Source organism: Theropithecus gelada, chromosome 4 (assembly GCF_003255815.1).
Source record: "Theropithecus gelada isolate Dixy chromosome 4, Tgel_1.0, whole genome shotgun sequence".
Lineage (NCBI taxonomy): Eukaryota > Metazoa > Chordata > Mammalia > Primates > Cercopithecidae > Theropithecus > Theropithecus gelada.
In genome coordinates this window covers 143615525-143633383 of record NC_037671.1, presented here as the reverse complement: position 1 = coordinate 143633383, position 17859 = coordinate 143615525, and the positions used below count along the sequence as shown (strand labels likewise).

General features: G+C 44.0%; 1 protein-coding gene across 3 annotated transcripts in view; it reads left to right on the top strand.

Annotated features, from left to right (window-relative positions):
* Nucleotides 1-17859, top strand: part of FAM184A (family with sequence similarity 184 member A) — a 207036-nt gene that overhangs the window by 131137 nt on the left and 58040 nt on the right. For all 3 annotated transcript variants that reach the window (XM_025382575.1, XM_025382574.1, XM_025382573.1), the window contains exons 2-4: nt 12266-13120; nt 14129-14264; nt 17357-17538. In XM_025382575.1, coding sequence (XP_025238360.1) covers nt 12467-13120; nt 14129-14264; nt 17357-17538 — 972 coding nt within the window. In that variant the 5' untranslated portion in view covers nt 12266-12466. The remainder of the gene's footprint in view (nt 1-12265; nt 13121-14128; nt 14265-17356; nt 17539-17859) is intronic.

Genomic DNA, 17859 nt, shown 5'->3' with positions numbered 1-17859 from the left:
GGCTGTTGAATTTTGTCAAACACCTTTTCTGCATGTATTGAGATAATTGTGTGGTTTTTGTCTTTGGTTCTGTTTATATGCTGGATTACGTTTATTGATTTGCGTATGTTGAACCAGCCTTGCATCCTAGGGATGAAGCCCACTTGATCGTGGTAGATAAGCTTTTTGATGTGCTGCTGGATTTGGTTTGCCAGTATTTTATTGAGGATTTTTGCATTGATGTTCATCAGGGATATTGGTCTAAAATTCTCTGTTTTTGTTGTGTCTCTGCCAGGCTTTGGTATCAGGATGATAATGGCCTCATAAAATGAGTTAGGGAGGATTCCCTCTTTTTCTGTTGATTGGAACAGTTTCAGAAGGAATGGTACCAGCTCCTCCTTGTACCTCTGGTAGAATTCAGCTGTGAATCTGTCTGGTCCTGGACTTTTTTTGGTTGGTAGGCTATTAATTATTGCCTCGATTTCAGAGCCTGTTAATTGGTCTATTCAGGGATTCAACTTCTTCCTGGTTCAACTTCACCTTCCCTTTTCTAGGGAGGGTGTATGTGTCCAGGAATTTATCCATTTCTTCTAGATTTTCTAGTTTATTTGCATAGAGGTGTTTATAGTATTCTCTGATGGTAGTTTGTATTTCTGTGAGATCAGTGGTGATATCCCCTTTATCATTTTTTATTGTGTCTGTTTGATTCTTCTCTCTTTCCTTCTTTTTAAAAAATTTTTATTTTATTCATTTTTTTCTCTTTTATTATACTTTCAGTTCTATGGTACATGTGCACAACGTGCAGGTTTGTTACATATGTATACTTGTGCCATGTTGGTGTGCTGCACCCATTAACTCGTCAGCACCCATCAACTCGTCATTTACATCAGGTATAACTCACAGTGCCATCCCTCCTCCCTCCCCACTCCCCATAATAGGCCCTGGTGTGTGATGTTCCCCTTCCAGAGTCCAAGTGATCTCATTGTTCAGTTCCCACCTATGAGTGAGAACATGTGGAATTTGGTTTTCTGTTCTTGTGATAGTTTGCTGAGAATGATGGTTTCCAGCTGCATCCATGTCCCTACAAAGGACACAAACTCATCCTTTTTTATGGCTGCATAGTATTCCATGGTGTATATGTGCCACATTTTCTTAATCCAGTCTGTCACTGATGAACATTTGGGTTGATTCCAAGTCTTTGCTATTGTGAATAGTGCCGCAGTAAACATACGTGTGCATGTGTCTTTATAGCAGCATGATTTATAATCCTTTGGGTATATACCCAGTAATGGGATGGCTGGGTCATATGGTATTTCTAGTTCTAGATCCTTGAGGAATCGCCATACTGTTTTCCACAATGGTTGAACCAGTTTACAATCCCACCAACAGTGTAAAAGTATTCCTATTTCTCCACATCCTCTCCAGCACCTGTTGTTTCCTGACTTTTTAATGATTGCCATTGTAACTGGTGTGAGATGGTATCTCATTTTGGTTTTGATTTGCATTTCTCTGGTGGCCAGTGATGACGAGAATTTTTTCATGTATATGTTGGCTGTATGCATGTCTTCTTTTAAGAAGTGTCTGTTCATATCCTTTGCCCACTTTTTGATGGGGTTGTTTTTTTCTCGTAAATTTGCTTGAGTTCTTTCTAGGTTCTGGATATTAGCCCTTTGTCAGATGAGTAGATTGCAAAAATTCTTTTCTTCTTTATTAGTCTTGCTAGCAGTCTATCAATTTTGTTGATCTTTTCAAAAAACCAGCTTCTGGATTCATTGATTTTTTGAAGGGTTTTTTGGTCTGTATTTCCTTCAGTTCTGCTCTGATCTTAGTTATTTCTTGCCTTCTACTAGCTTTTGAATGTATTTGCTCTTGCTTCTCTAATTCTTTTAATTGTGATGTTAGGGTGTCCATTTTAGATCTTTCCTGCTTTCTCTTGTGGGCATTTAGTGCTATAAATTTCCCTCTACACACTGCTTTAAATGTGTCCCAGAGATTCTGGTATGTTGTGTCTTTGTTCTCTTTGGTTTCAAAGAACATCTTTATTTCTGCCTTCATTTTGTTATGTACCCAGTAGTCATTCAGGAGCAGGTTGTTCAACTTCTATGTATTTGAGTGGTTTTGAGTGAGTTTTTTAGTCCTGAGTTCTAGTTCGATTGCAGTGTGGTCTGAGGGACAGTTTGTTATAATTTCTATTCTTTTACATTTGCTGAGGAGTGCTTTACTTAACTATGTGGTCAATTTTGAAATAAGTGCAATGTGGTGCTGAGAAGAATGTATATTCTTTTGATTTGGGGTGGAGAGTTCTGTACATGTCTATTAGGTCCGCTTGGTGCAGAGCTGAGTTCAATTCCTGGATAGCCTTGTTAACTTTCTGTCTTATTAATCTGTCTAATGTTGACAGTAGGGTGTTAAAGTCTCTCTTATTATGTGAGATTCTAAGTCTCTTTGTAAGTCTCTAAGGACTTGCTTTATGAATCTGGGTGCTCCTGTATTGGGTGCATATATATTTAGGATAGTTAGCTCTTCTTGATGAATTGATCCCTTTACCATTATGTAATGGCCTTCTTTGTCTCTTTTGATCTTTGATGGTTTAAAGTCTGTTTTATCAGAGACTAGGATTGCAACCCCTGCTTTTTTTTGTTCTCCATTTGCTTGGTAGATCTTCCTCCATCCCTTTATTTTGAGCCTATGTATGTCTCTGCATGTGAGATGGGTCTCCTGAATACAGCAGACTGATGGGTGTTGACTGTTTATCCAATTTGCCAGTCTGTGTCTTTTGATTGGAGCGTTTAGCCTATTTATGTTTAAGGTTATTATTGTTATGTGTGAATTTGATCCTGTCATTGTGATGTTAGCTGGTTATTTTGCTCGTTAATTGATGCAGTTTCTTCCTAACAGCAATGGTCTTTACATTTTGACATGTTTTTGCAATGGCTGGTACTGGTTGTTCCTTTCCATGTTTAGTGCTTCCTTTAGGAGCTCTTGTAGGGCAGGCCTGGTGGTGACAAAATCTCTCAGCATTTGCTTGTCTGTAAAGGCTTTTATTTCTCCTTCACTTATGAAGCTTAGTTTGGCTGGATATGAAATTCTGGGTTGAAAATTCTTTTCTTTAAGAATGTTGAATATTGGCCCCAACTCTCTTCTGGCTTGTGGTTTCTGCCAAGAGATCTGCTGTTAGTCTGATGGGCTTCCCTTTGTGGATAACCTGACCTTTCTCTCTGGCTTCCCTTAACATTTTTTCCTTCATTTCCACTTTGGTGAATCTGATGTGTCTTGGAGTTGCTCTTCTCGAGGAGTATCTTTGTGGCGTTCTCTGTATTTCTTGAATTTGAATGTTGGCCTGCCTTACTAGGTTGGGGAAGTTCTCCTGGATAACATCCTGCAACGTGTTTTCCAACTTGGTTCCATTCTCCCCATCACTTTCAGGTACACCAATCAGACGTAGATTTGTTCTTTTCACATAGTCCCATATTTCTTGGAGGCTTTGTTCATTTCTTTTTACTCTTTTTTCTCAAAACTTCTCTTCTCATTCCATTTCATTCATTTGATCTTCAGTCACTGATTCCCTTTCTTCCAGTTGATCAGATCGGCTACTGAAGCTTGTGCATTCATCATGTAGTTCTCATGCCGTGGTTCTCAGCTCCATCAGGTCATTTAAGGACATCTCTACACTGGTTATTCTATTTAGCCATTCGTCTAATCTTTTTTCAAGGTTTTTAGCTTCTTTGCAATGGGTTCGAACTTCCTCCTTTAGCTCGGAGAAGTTTGATCATCTGAAGCCTTCTTCTCTCAACTCGTCAAGTCATTCTCCATCCAGTTTTGTTCCATTGCTGGCGAGGAGTGCTTTCCTTTGGAGGGGGAGAGGTGCTCTAATTTTTAGAATTTTCAGCTTTTCTGCTCTGTCTTTTCCCCATCTTTGTGGTTTTATCTACCTTTGGTCTTTGATGATGGTGACATACAGATGCGGTTTTGGTGTGGATGTCCTTTCTGTTTGTTAGCTTTCCTTCAAACATTGAGGACCCTCAACTGCAGGTCTGTTGGAGTTTGCTAGAGGTCTACTCCAGACCCTGTTTGGCTGGGTATCAGCAGCAGAGGCTGCAGAACAGTGAATATTGCTGAACAGCAAATATTCCTGCCTGATTGTTCCTCTGGAAGCTTCGTCTCAGAGGGGTAACGAGCCCTGTGAGGTATCAGTCTGCCCCTACTCAGCGGTGCCTCCCAGTTAGGCTACTCAGGGGTCAGGGACCCACTTGGGGAGGCAGTCTGTCTGTTCTCAGATCTCAAACTCCGTGCTGGGAGAACCACTGCTTTCTTCAAAGCCATCAGACAGGGACATTTACGTCTGCAGAGGTTTCTGCTGCCTTTTGTTTGGCTATGCTCTGCTCCCAGAGGAGGAGTCTACAGAGGCAGGCAGGCCTCCTTGAGCTGTGGTGGGCTTCACCCAGTTCGAGCTTCTCAGCTGCTTTTTTTGCCTACTCAAGCCTCAGCAATGGTGGGCACCCCTCCCTCAGCCTCCCTGCCGCCTTGTAGTTTGATCTCAGACTGCTGTGCTAGCAATGAGTGAGGCTCTGTGGGCGTGGGACCCTCCGAGCCAGGCATGGGATATAATCTCCTGGTGTGCTGTTTGCTAAGACCATTGGAAAAGCGCAGTATTAGGGTGGGAGTGACCCAATTTTCCAGGTGCCGTCTGTCACAGCTTCCCTTGGCTAGGAAGGGGAATTCCCTGACCCCTTGCACTTCCCGGGTGAGGTGATGCCCGCCCTGCTTTGGCTCTCGCTCGGTGGGCTGCACCCACTGTCCTGCACCCACTGTCTGACATGCCCCAGTGAGATGAACCTGGTACCTCAGTTGGAAATGCAGAAATCACCCGTCTTCTGCATTGCTCACGCTCAGAGATACAGACTGCAGCTGTTACTATTCGGCTATCTTGGAACCGTCCTCCTGGAATTTTTCTTAAAGGAACTTTGGGATTTTCCTTTATTTCCATGTTTGGGGGTTTGCAGGTCCCTAAAAGGAGAGGTGGGGTCCCAGCTATATTTCACGGTGTCCCATGATCCTATTGCACAGGAAATTACAAAAGTCTTAGGAGCTCTATGTCAGTGTAAGGGTACACTAAGACTGGAGCCAAACCGGGAACGAAGACACAAGGCAAATGGCAGTGAGAATAGCCTTTTATTAGGGCTTGCGGGCGAGGTTCCTCAGTCCAAAGGCGTGGGCCAAGGAAGTCGTGCTGAGGGAAGAGGGTAGGGGCTTCTTATAGCCTGAGAGGTAGGGAAGCTGGTTGTGCAAACAGAGCCTGGGGGGTCTTGAAACTACTAGGGCAGGAGTTGAGTAAGGGTCATGAGGAAGGGGTCTTTGGAAACTGTCAACTGAAACTGCTGTTTACGAACTTGTGGAATGCAGGTGAGCTGCAGGTCATGGGGGAGTGTGACTGCCCAGCTGGAACCTCTGATGTATGTAAGTCTGAGGGTGTGTTCAAAGAGGGAGGGAAGTCTCGAAACACAGGGCCTGCTCGAACAAAGGGCCTGCTACGCCGAGTGGTGCCGCCATGTCGGGTCTGGGTCCCTGCCTAACATTCCGACCTCTTTCTAATAAGAAAATGGGGCGACGTGTTCATCTGGCTGCTTCCTGCTGGTATGGGTCGTCGTGGCGTTCTTCGGAGGTCGGAACTCGGGTATAGGGGTGGAGCAGCATCTGATTTAAAGTGACCTGGGAGACTTCTTTCACGCGGTCCTGGATGAAGCGGAGGACACAGGGAGCTATGAGTAGCAAGAAGCCAATGATTAGTAAGGGGCTTAGAAAGGGCAGGACTTAACCAGCCACAGATGACTGCCACACCTAAGTGAGGGCCTTGATCTGAGGTTTTTCTGGTGGAGTCTTTCCCGAATCTTTTCTAGAGTGAGGAGATTGGTTTCTACTAGTCCTGACTCATTGATGTAGTGTTTGGCCAGGAAGGGGAAAGGAGGGGGTTAGGTTAGAGGAGTTAAAAGGGCTGGGTAAGGGTACTGCAACCAGTGGGGGCTTATTCAAGGCTGCACACAAGAAACAATGAGAGATGTTGTGTACCTCGGCCATGTGTACCACTTGAGTCCCTTCCCTGACTAAGGTTTAGCCAGGAAAAAGGCTTGCTGCTGTCCTGGGGCTTGCTGCCTGGGCTAGAGCTGAGATGGCTTCCTCCTGTTGTCTGATGTCAGAGGCCAGGCTGACGAGGCTGCTTACAACCTTGATGTAGGCCTTAAAGATCCTGAGTCGGGCCACGGGATAAGACTCACTGTGCCTACCAGTCCTAGGAAGGACAAGATCTCTTCCGCATCCTGAGGAGGCTGGAGAGTTTCAATGAGGCTTTTTCTATCTGCTGTGAGGCTTTTTGTAGTGGGTGTGAGGAGTATACCTAGGTAGGTGACAGAAGGGCTGCAAAGTTGAGCCTTAGCCAGGGTAACCCCATAACCTCGGTTGCCTAGAAAATTTAAAAGTGTAGCAGTGTCTGCAAGGGAGCACTCCTAGGAAGGACTACATAGTAATAAGTCATCAACATACTGCAATAGTGTGCTGTGGGTCAGGGGACAGAGGACAACATCCTGTGCCAGTGCCTGTCCGAAAAAAATGGGGGCTATCACGGAACTTTGAGGCAAAACAGTCCAAGTCAGCTGGGAAGAAATATGAGTGTCTGGATCTTCCAATGTAAAAGCAAACAGAAAGTGGCAGTCTGGGTGTAGAGGGATGGTAAAGAAGGCATCCTTCAGGTCAAGGACAGTGAAATGGGTGGTGTCAGGGGGAACGTGTGAGAGGAGTGTATATGGATTAGGAACAGCTGGAAAGGTAGGGACTGCTGCCTCATTGATGAGGCGTAGGTCCTACATGAGACGATAGGCCCCAGAGCTTTTCTGTACAGGCAGGATAGGAGTATTGCATGGTGAGTTGGCGGGAACTAGAATGTGCTGCCGGAGCAGGCGTGTAATGATGGGTTTTAGTCCCTGTCAGTGTTCAAGGGAGATAGGGAACTGGGGTCTAGAGGGGAACTTGGAAGGGTCTTTTAGCCAGATGCAGACCGGAGTGTGGTGCTGGGCAATGATTGGGGTGGAGGTGTCCTACACCTTAGGGTTAATGGGGACTGGAAACGGGAGTGGGAAGTCAGCCTGGCGGGGTTCGTCAGGTGAGAGGAGGGGGAAGAGGAACGCGAGGTGTGGGGAGGGGTTGAGCCGGAAATGAACTGAGGCCCTAGCTTGGAGAGGAGATCTCGTCCTAACAAGGGGACTGGGCATGAAGGAATGATAAGAAATGAGTGTGAGAAGAGGGAGCCATCCAAGCAGCAAGACAGAGGAGGAGACTGGCGGTAGGTGGAGGGAGTGCCATCAATTCCCATGACTGTGACAGTGGAGGGGTGGCTGGGGCCACTAAAGGAAGGCTCCTTTGGGTTGGGGCACTGCTTGGCTCAGTGGCCGTCGTTGCCACACTTGAAGCAGGCACCAGATGGCGCTTGGGTAGTACCTCCTTTCTGGGAGCTCCTGAAGCTGGCCGGCCTCAGGGCTGCTACCAAGGCCTGGGTTTGGAGTTGTACCTTCTGTTTTAGCCTGGCCTGTCGTTGGGCCTCAGCTGCTTCCTCCCTGGAGTTGTAGACCTTGAACGCCAGTTTGACTAAATCCTGGATGGGAGTTTGAGGGCCGTGCTCCGCCTTTTTAAATTTTTTTTTGGATATCAGGGGCCGACTGAGAAATGAAATATGAGGCCAAGACGGTTCCTCCTGCAGGGGAGGCAGGGTCAAGGTGGGTGTACTGAATAAGTGCCTCAGTCAGCCGGTTAAGAAAAACGGCTGGATTTTCATCTGCACCTTGGGCTACCTCTTTTAGTTTGTTAAAGTTGACTGATTTGTTAGAGGCTGCCTGCATGCCAGCAAGAAGGCACTGGACCATCATATCTCAGTGGCGGCGACCTGCCTGACCAACCTGCTAGTCCTAGTTGGGCTTGGCTGAGGGCACTGCCTTGGTGCCGACTGGCATGGCGTGGTCAGTTAATGAACCTGGTCAGCGTGCTGCCTGGTTGCCGCTAGGATATGCTCCCGTTCCTCAGGGGACAGGGTTGAGGTCATAACGACATGGGGATCATGCCAGGTGAGGTCATATGCCTGGCACAGGTATCTGAACTTTTTGAAATACTGAGTGGAGTTGGCCGAGAAAGAGCCTACACGCTCTTCAATCTTCACAGGTCTGCCAGTGAAAACAGCACATGGACCCGGACTACTCCTTTGGCACCTGTCACCTCTTGTAAGGGACACAGGAGGTCGGTCCTGGACCGAGTATGGGCTGAGACAGGTGAGGAAGGGGAGGAGGTGGAGGTAGGAGAGGCAAGATCTGTCACGTTTGGTGGGGACACAGAAGGGGTAGAGGGAAGGGGTGGCGCCGACGAGGATGGGGACAATGAGGCGTTAGGATAAGGAGGGGGTTGAGTGGAGGACCGAAGAGGAGGCAGAGAAAGAGCGTCAGGAGGCTCAGAGAAGGAGGAAGAGTTGTCCTTCTCCTTGGCTGAGGGAGTAGATTTCACGAGCAGGACCTGGGCCAATGAACATCGGGCACAGAGGTCTGGGCAAGAACGCAAGTCCTAGAAGGCCTGAACATAGGGTATCTCGGACCATTTGCCTAGTCTCTTACAGAAGTTGGTCAGATCTGCGAGAATGTTAAAGTCCAAAGTGCCTTCTGCAGGCTACTGAGACTGATTATCTAATTTATACTGTGGTCACGCCACTATGCAGAAGAAAATGAGCCGCTTTTGTTTTAGGTCTTGGCTGAGACTTAAAGTCTGGAAATAAGCCAAGAGGCACCTCAGAGGGGATTTTCAGTTTGGTTTGGACTGGGTAATTCCCAAGGTCTCAAGGCGGGCAGTCCGGAGGCAATGGGAGTGTCCTCTCACTGCCACACGGAGTGCGGGGTACAGTGGCTTCCGGGGAGGTTGGACGTCTCCTAGTCCCCGGTGCCGAGGTCACAGCTAACCGGAGAGAGCCCCTGACGCAGCCACGTGTTTTGGACAGGGACTCCCGGAGGGAGCCTTCAGGATGGGGGGAAATTTACCCAGCAGTGATCGAATTGAGTCTTGGATTTGGTGAAACAGCTCCCGGCTCGGAAAGGAGGTCCTGGCTCGGGGAGAGGAGAGCCTGCCTGACCTGGCAGGGGTCCGGGTTGGGGGGGTCTCCTCCCAGGTTTCGGCACCAAATGTAAGGGTAAACTGAGGCTGGAGCCAAACCGGGAACGAAGACACAAGGCAAATGGCAGTGAGAATAGCCTTTTATTAGGGCTTGTGGGCGAGGTTCCTCGGTCCAAAGGTGTGGGCCGAGGAAGTCGCGCTGAGGGAGGAGGGTAGGGGCTTCTTATAGCCTGAGAGGTAGGGAAGCTGGTTGTGCAAACAGAGCCTGGGAGGTCTTGAAACTACTAGGGCAGGAGTTGAGTAAGGGTCATGAGGAAGGGGTCTTTGGAAACTGTCAACCGAAACTGCTGTTTACGAACTTGTGGAATGCAAGTGAGCTGCAGGTCATGGGGGAGTGTGACTGCCCAGCTGGAATCTCTGATGTATGTAAGTCTGAGGGTGTGTTCAAAGAGGGAGGGAAGTCTTGAAACACAGGGCTTGCTCGAACAAAGGGCCTGCTACACCGAGTGGCGCCGCCATGTCGGGTCTGGGTCCCTGCCTAACAGTCAGGAACTGGGGGCAGAGAACAAATATATAGTTCTTATGTAAACCAAAAAGTATGTGAGACAGGTCTCAATCAATTTAGTGGTTTATTTTGCCAAACTTAAGGACCATGGTCTGTGACACAGCCTCAGGGAGTCTTGAGAACATGTGCCCAAGGTTACAACTTGGTTTTATACATTGTAGGGAGACAGAAGTTACAGGCAAAGACATGAATCAGTATATATAATGTTCAGCCTGGAAAGTGGGACATCTCTAGGTGGGCGTGAGAGGATTTTAGGTCATAGGTGGCTTCAAAGATTTCCTGATTGGCAATTTGTTGAAAGAGGTAAGCCCTGACTAAAGAGTTGAATTCAACATAAAGAAATGCTTGAGTTTAGTTAGATAAGGGGGTTGTGGAAGCCAAGGTTCTTGTCATATAGATGAAACCTCTAGGTAACAGGCCTCAGAGGGAATAGGTGGTAAATGTCTCTTATCAGACCTTAAAGGGTGTCATGCTCTCTGGAGAAAACCTAGTATGGGAAGGAGATTCCCTACAGAACACAAATTTAGTTTACAGGAGGCAGCTTTACAGGGCCATTTCAGAATATGGAATGTCAAACAAAAAAATTTTAGGGGAAAATACTTTGATTTTCTTCAGGGCCTGCAATAAAATACCAAACTCTAACGTAACTCTTCGTATAGCATCACATAATGTTGTTTGGAATTTGGTATTTTATTGCTATGAAGAGTCTGTTTTGTCAGTCTTATGATCTCTGTTTTAATGTTAACATCAGTCAGTTGTGTCTAAACTCCGAAGTGTAGAGTGCAGAAAAGCCCAGCATGTGCAATCCATAATGAGGCATGTCTGACCCCTCCCTTTCAGTCATGGCCTAAACTAGTTTTTCAGTTTTCTTTGGGGTCTACTTGGCTAAGAGGTGGGTCCATTTAATCGGTTGGGGGGCTTAGAATTTTATTTTTGGTACCCTTGTTATATCAGAGATCCTTTCAGTCTTTTATGACCATTTGACTTGGTGGGCGGATGTAACCCAAGAGGATGGGAATAGGAAGCTTTCTTGGCTTATAGGCTACCTTTACGTGTAAGTGTGTAAATGAAGGAGTCCTCCTTGGGATCTGTGTTAACTTATTGGGGACATAATTTGGAATTTGAAATTAGGGTTTTTTAAAAAACAGAATGTGAATAGGTACTCCTGTTCACATTTTTTCCTGTAGACTTTGCAAAAAGGGATAGCATGGCAAGACAGATGGGTTCCTGCCATCTCTCAATCTTTTTGCCTTCGGTATGATGGCAGAGCAAGCGAGTATATGGACAGGGCCACTGGATCTGGAAGACAAAGCCCTGTGTGGAGAAAGCGACGCGCCTGTGGTGAGGCAGGCTTCTTGTTTCTTCTGCAAGCACAACTGCAGTCCCAGAGAGTGACAGCCTATCTTTAGCAAGTAGGATCTGGAGTTACTGTGGTATTTGGAGAGCCAGCCAGTCCGCCACAGTTGCCTCAGGCTGCATGAATAATTTCTCTACAAAAAATGACAACACTTTTCCATCATAACTGCAGTTTTTGGTGTCTGATGCTGGAATTCATTTCTAAAGTCAGAGTAATATCACATTAAAATGAGCAAATCTCCAGACACTGATTTTTAGCTGCTGGATTTTTTGATTGTATAGTGTTTACTTCTTTTCGCTTCAGGGGAAAGAAAGTGGACACATCTCTAAGCCTTAAATAACAGTCATGAATATTTCACCGTGTGACCACAGTGGTATGATGGAGGGCGTCCAAGGAACAGAGGGAAGGAAGGAGAGTGTTACCGTAGAGGGAATATGTTGTCATTTGAAATTAAAGTTGGGACATCTCAGTGAAATCATTAAAACCTAGAAACTAAAATGAAAATAAAGACCTGTACTCAAAACACTGGCTTAAGGAATTGGGTTGCTTGGAGGCAGAGAGAGAATTAGCCAATGAGTAAAAACTATGGCATTTGAATTATGAAGAGAAAAAGTACAAATTGGGTTTTATAAAGAGATCACTAGAAACTTGAAGAGAGAAGAGGATCAACTTTAAAAGCAAACTGTAGGGGAATTGGAAAAGGAAATTTTAAAATTTAAAATATTTAAACAGGCCGTTACAAAGATAAAAGGCTTTTGGGAAGACTTAGGGCCTAGGACTTCTCCTCATGTGAAGCCTCTCATATCTCTAGGACACCAACATAGGGCAGAGTCTTACTATAAGGCTTTTTCTCCTGAACACCCCTTCACAGTCCCTGTTAAGCTAGATTGGGACATACGAGAACTCCTTTCTTTTAGGCCAATTGCCTCCTTTGTCCATTTCCTCCTCACTGTTTCATTTGTAGTAAAAAACAGTCTTAAATTGAATGCTTTAAAATTATAACTAAAAAGGCTTTAAATACAAATCTTAAGATTGTGCTGATAGAAATTTGCTAAGCAAATCAATTCTCTGAGTACAAAAACAATTGCGTCAAGTTTCTGTATTTAACATTAGCCGTGGCCAATATTGTGTTGCATAGAAAAATGTCAATCCAAATGAAAGAATTAACTTCAAGTTAGAAAATAATATGGATTCACAATTCTTCTCCCTTCTTATTCAAAACCATGCAGGTAATATATGCTTTAAACACTAAAAATGATGAGCATGAATCTGCAATTCAAGCCCTCAAAGATGCTCATGAAGAAGAAATTCAACAAATTCTTGCAGAAACAAGAGAAAAAATATTGCAGTATAAAAGCAAAGTAACAGAGGAGCTAGACCTTAGAAGAAAGATTCAAGTTTTAGAAGCATCATTAGAAGATCACATAAAAATGAAGCAGCAGGCTTTGACAGAATTTGAAGCTTATAAGCACAGAGTTGAGGACATGCAACTTTGTGCAGAAGCCCAGCATGTGCAACGCATAGTGACCATGTCTAGAGAAGTCGAAGAGATTAGAAGGAAATTTGAAGAAAAATTACGGAGCTTTGGACAGCTTCAGGTACAGTTTGAAAAAGACAAACGATTGGCATTGGAAGACCTGCGGACTGCTCACAGACGGGAGATACAAGAGCTATTGAAGTCACAGCAGGATCACAGTGCCTCAGTAAATAAAGGGCAAGAGAAGGCAGAGGAACTACACAGAATGGAGGTGGAGTCCTTAAACAAAACGCTTGAGGAGCTAAGACTTGAACAGAAGAAACTAATTGAGGATTATGAAGGCAAGTTGAATAAAGCTCAGTCCTTTTATGAGCGTGAGCTTGACACTTTGAAAAGGTCACAGCTTTTTACAGCAGAAAGCCTCCAGGCCAGCAAAGAAAAGGAAGCTGATCTTAGAAAAGAATTTCAGGGACAAGAAGCAATTTTACGAAAAACCATAGGAAAATTAAAGACAGAGTTACAGATGGTACAGGATGAAGCTGGAAGTCTTCTTGACAAATGCCAAAAGCTTCAGACGGCACTTGCCACAGCAGAGAACAATGTTCAGGTAAGTAAAGAATATTATATTCAACACATGGATTTTTTTTTCTTTTAAATATATGTATTTTGTAGGCTAGAGGGCAGTCTGACCCACTTAGAATCAGTGGCTTCACACCACTTAGACTTTTTTTTTTTTTTAATTTTCCTGCTTTTTCTCTGTAAGAAAAATCAATGACAGGATAATTTATATTACCCTGTAGTTGTTATTTCAGAATTTCAGATATTAGGGGCCCAAAAAGACAAGCTTAAAACCTTGTTAATTATTGACTGGGCACAGTGGTACACACCTGTAATCCCAGCACTTTGGGGGGTCCAGGCAGGAGGATCGCGTCAGGCCAGGTGTTAGAAACCAGCCTGGGTGAGTGAGCTTAGCGAGATAATACCGTTTCTGGGGGAAAATATTGCTAATTATTTACAAAAGGATTTTAATATTGGGCTTAAAGTTTAAATGCATTTTTTTTCTTTTCCTTTCTCTAATAATGGTTTGTCTGCTAGCTGATATTTAGACACTGATCGAGAAATTTTTCAAACTGTACTTGAAGCTGTCCAAAGCTCCACAGTTTTTCTTCAAATTCCCTTCTAATCTCTTCGACTTCTCTAGACATGGTCACTATGCGTTGGACATGCTGGGCTTCTGCACAAAGTTGCATGTCCTCAACTCAATTAGAAAGTAATTCAGGTTACTTTCTAAACCTGAATTTAATAGGGGTATTGCACAAGTCTGGGGGCAAAAATGCTGGAAGTCCACAAGTTTTGTTTTGTTGGCTTAGAAAATTTCGTTGCTATGTTTTTAATATCTGTGCGACATTAGAATGGATTAGAAAGTGTAGAATAGCCTTTTCTGATTGGGTCATGTGGCTTATGAAAATATCAAGTTGTAAGTCACCAATACTTACAGATTTAAAAATTGGTATATACTTTAGTATGACTTCTAATAGGAGAAAACTGACTCTTATAATTTAAATGAATTAGTATTATTCCTGCATTTTAATAATGGCTATTTAATCTTTCTTAGGGTCTTCAAAAACAGCTTGATGATGCCAAGGAGGGAGAAATGGCCCTATTAAGCAAGCACAAAGAAGTGGAAAGTGAGCTAGCAGCTGCCAGAGAACGTTTACAACAGCAAGCTTCAGATCTTGTCCTCAAAGCTAGTATGTCTGACCACAGTTTTTGATGTAATGCTTAGCTAAAACCAACACAACCCTTTTTTTTTTTTTTTTTTTGGAGACAGTCTTGCTCTGTCACCTGGACTGGAGTGCAGTGGCGCAATCTCGGCTCACTGCAACCTCTGTCTCCTGGATTCAAGCAGGTCTCCTGCCTCAGCCTTGAGTAGCTGGGACTACAGGCACACGCTGCCACGCCTGGCTAATTTTTCTGTATTTTTAGTAGAGATGGAGTTTCACTGTGTTGCCCAGTCTGGTCTCGAACTCCTGAGCTCAGGCAGTACCCCCGCCTCGGCCTCCCAGAGTGCTGGGATTACAGGCATGAGCCACCATGTCCGGCCCCAACACTTAAATGTTAATTTAAGGTAGCATTTTTTTTCTTCTAATATTTTAAAACTACTTAAACTGTAAATATGTTAAAGGACTCAATATCTTACTAATTACTTATAAGATACACAAATAACTTTTTTTTATTTTTAGGAATATATTTTTATAGAAAACTTGAGAGTTAGCAGGTAAAATACCAATAAATTAGTCACTGAAAGAAAAACAGGCTGGGCGTGGTGGCTTACACCTGTAATCCCAGTGCTTTGGGAGGCCAAGGTGGGCAGATCACTTGCGGCCGGAAGTTGGAGACCAGCCTGGCCAACATGGCAAAACCCCATCTCTACTAAAAATAACAAAAATTAGCTGGGCATGGTGGTGCATGCTTGTAATTCCAGCTACTTAGGAGACTGAGGCATGAGAATAACTTGAACCTGGTGGCAGAGGTTGCAGTGAGCCAAGATTGTGCCAGTGTACTTCGGCCTGAGCAACAGAGCAAGAGTATATCAAAAAAAAAAAAAAAAAAGAAAAGAAAGAAAAATGAAGCACACTTTTCAAGAGGTGTTGTCCTTTAAAAACATACATTTTATTGTCTGGGCGCGGTGGCTCACACCTGTAATCCCAGCAGTTTGGGAGGCCGAGGCCGGCGGATCACAAGATCAGGAGATTGAGACCATCCTGGCTAACATGGTGAAACCGCGTCTCTACTAAAAATACAAAAAAATTAGCCGGGCGTTGTGGTGGGCGCCTGTAGTCCCAGCTACTCGGGAGGCTGAGGCAGGAGAATAGCCTGAACCTGGGAGGCAGCAGAGCTGGCAGTGAGCGGAGATCACACCACCGCACTCCAGCCTGGGTGACAGAGCGAGACTCCGTTCCAAAAAATATATATATATATATATACACACACACACACACACACACACGTACATATATATTTATTTATTTTATTTATTTTTTTGAGACAAAGTCTTGTTCTGTCACCTAGGCTGGAGTGCAGTGGCATGAAAACAACTCACTGTAGCCTGGACCTCCTGGGCTCAAGTGATCCTCCCACTTCAGCTTCCTGAGTAGCTGGGACCACAGACATGCGCAACCTTGGCTGGCTAATTTTTTAATTTTTTGTAAAGACGGGGTCTTGCCATGTTGCCTAGAGTGGTCTCAAACTCCTGGGCTCTAGCAGTCCTCCCACCTTGGCCTCCCAAAGTGCTGAGATTTCAGGTATGAGCCACCATGCCAGCATTTGTTTAGTTTTTAGAGATGGGATCTTGCTCTGTTGCTCAGGCTAGAGTGCAGTAGCATGATCATAGCTCACTGCAGCCTCAAACTCCTGGGCTTAAGTAGTCCTCTCACCTTAACCTCCCCAGTAGCTGGGACTCTAGGTATGCCACGGGCTAACTTTTTTAAAGATGAGGCCTCACTGAAAAAATATACATTTTAAAGTGTTTAAATTAATTGAACTATATGTAAATTATAGCAGTTCGTTTCTTAGGGCTTGTTACTAAGGTTCATTTTTATATACTAAAGCTGACTTGCGTATTTCTTGAGTGGCTGGTATGCTGTTTCACAGCCATTACTGGAGGAGGTGGGTGACTTGTGTCAGTTCTGAAGTTATATTTTGTCTAAGTGTTTAGTGTGCCCAGGAAGGCTGTTTGAGCTGGTTCTTTGAGGATCTCGTTTGATTTTGATTGGCTTATCAGTGAATCTCAGATTTTCCTTCCTCTAAAATGGTTGTTTTTAATAACCTTTAGTGCACATTGGAATGACCTGAAGGGTTTGTGAAACTACAGATGCTGGGCCCCACCCTCAGAGTTTCTGATTCAGTAGGTCTGGGGTGGGTCACATTTCTAACCAGAGTTCCCAGGTCATGCAGGTGATGCTGGTCCCGGGTACTTTGAGGACCTCTGCCTTAAACTATCCTTTCTATGAGACCTTTTTCTTTACTCACTCTTCATCTCTCTGTCTCTCTCCTGATTTTTCTCCACGTTCCCTGCTTTTTGCTGTCATTTAAAAGATTCTTTCATAACCTTGCTGTCTTTATCTGTGTCTTATACCACCTTAGTTTTTGGTTGGTTGGTTGTTTTTATTTGGAGACGAGGTCTTGCCATGTTGCAGGCCATAGTGCAGTGACTGTTACAGGTGCAGTCATAGTTCACTGCAACCTTGAACTCCTGGGCTCAAACAATCCTCCCACCTCAGCCTCCCAAGTAGCTGGGATTACAGGCTCCACTTTAGGTCTTTATCTGGCCTCTTGCCTGAAACAAATTCAGTTTCAACCAAACTGCTATCTGCCATCTTTGTTTCCTACATACAGATTTTTTCCTCTTTATGTTAGAATTTAATAATAAAGAGATGAGAAAAGAACAAATCACTCATTTGACCCCACAGTATCAGTCAGTGCATCCTCTCCCTCCTTCTTTTATTCCCAGGAGACTTTCTCATGAAACCCCGAGGAGTTGCGCCTATTTCAACCTGTTTAGCTTGCAGTCTTCAAAAAAAAAAAGCAGTAAAACGGTGCGAGGTGCAGGAAGCAACATTAATCATGTGAAAATGGCATTTTATTTTTTTCTAATATGCGAATAAGTATTTTCATATACGTATTTCCATTTTATGTAGTGAAGAAACAAAAGGAAAATTTGTACATATAGACCGTTTATTTTACTTAAGTATAAAGTACAGTTGTGTTATTAAATATAAACTGTTTATCTCATAGTACAACTGATTTTTAAATTGAAGGGATTTTCTTTTGGGGGGGATAGGTCATATTGGAATGCTTCAAGCAACTCAAATGACCCAAGAAGTTACGATTAAAGATTTAGAATCAGAAAAAACGAGAGCCAATGAGAGATTATCTCAACTTGAAGAGGAAAGAGCTTTTTTGCAAAGCAAAACCCAAAGTCTGGATGAAGAGCAGAAGCAACAGATTCTAGAACTGGAGAAGGTAAAAAGTAATGGACACTCCATTCCCCCCCAAAAGAGTTCAATTTTCCTCTTTTTCAGATTTGAAGTATTTGGAGTATTCCTTGCTATTTCCTACTTTAGTGGTTATTTTTGGTTCTAATTTTGAGGAAATGGGTATACAGCTAGACTATCCTATACTGTGTGTATGTTCAAAATATGTGGATAACAATCTATATAATATAAAAACTTAAGACATTTCAACCTATTTCAAGCCAGAAATTGAATAAACTCTTATTTCAGTGGAGTATATACTTATAGTTAATCATGTTTGTTTTCTATTAATGAAATATATTACTGCATA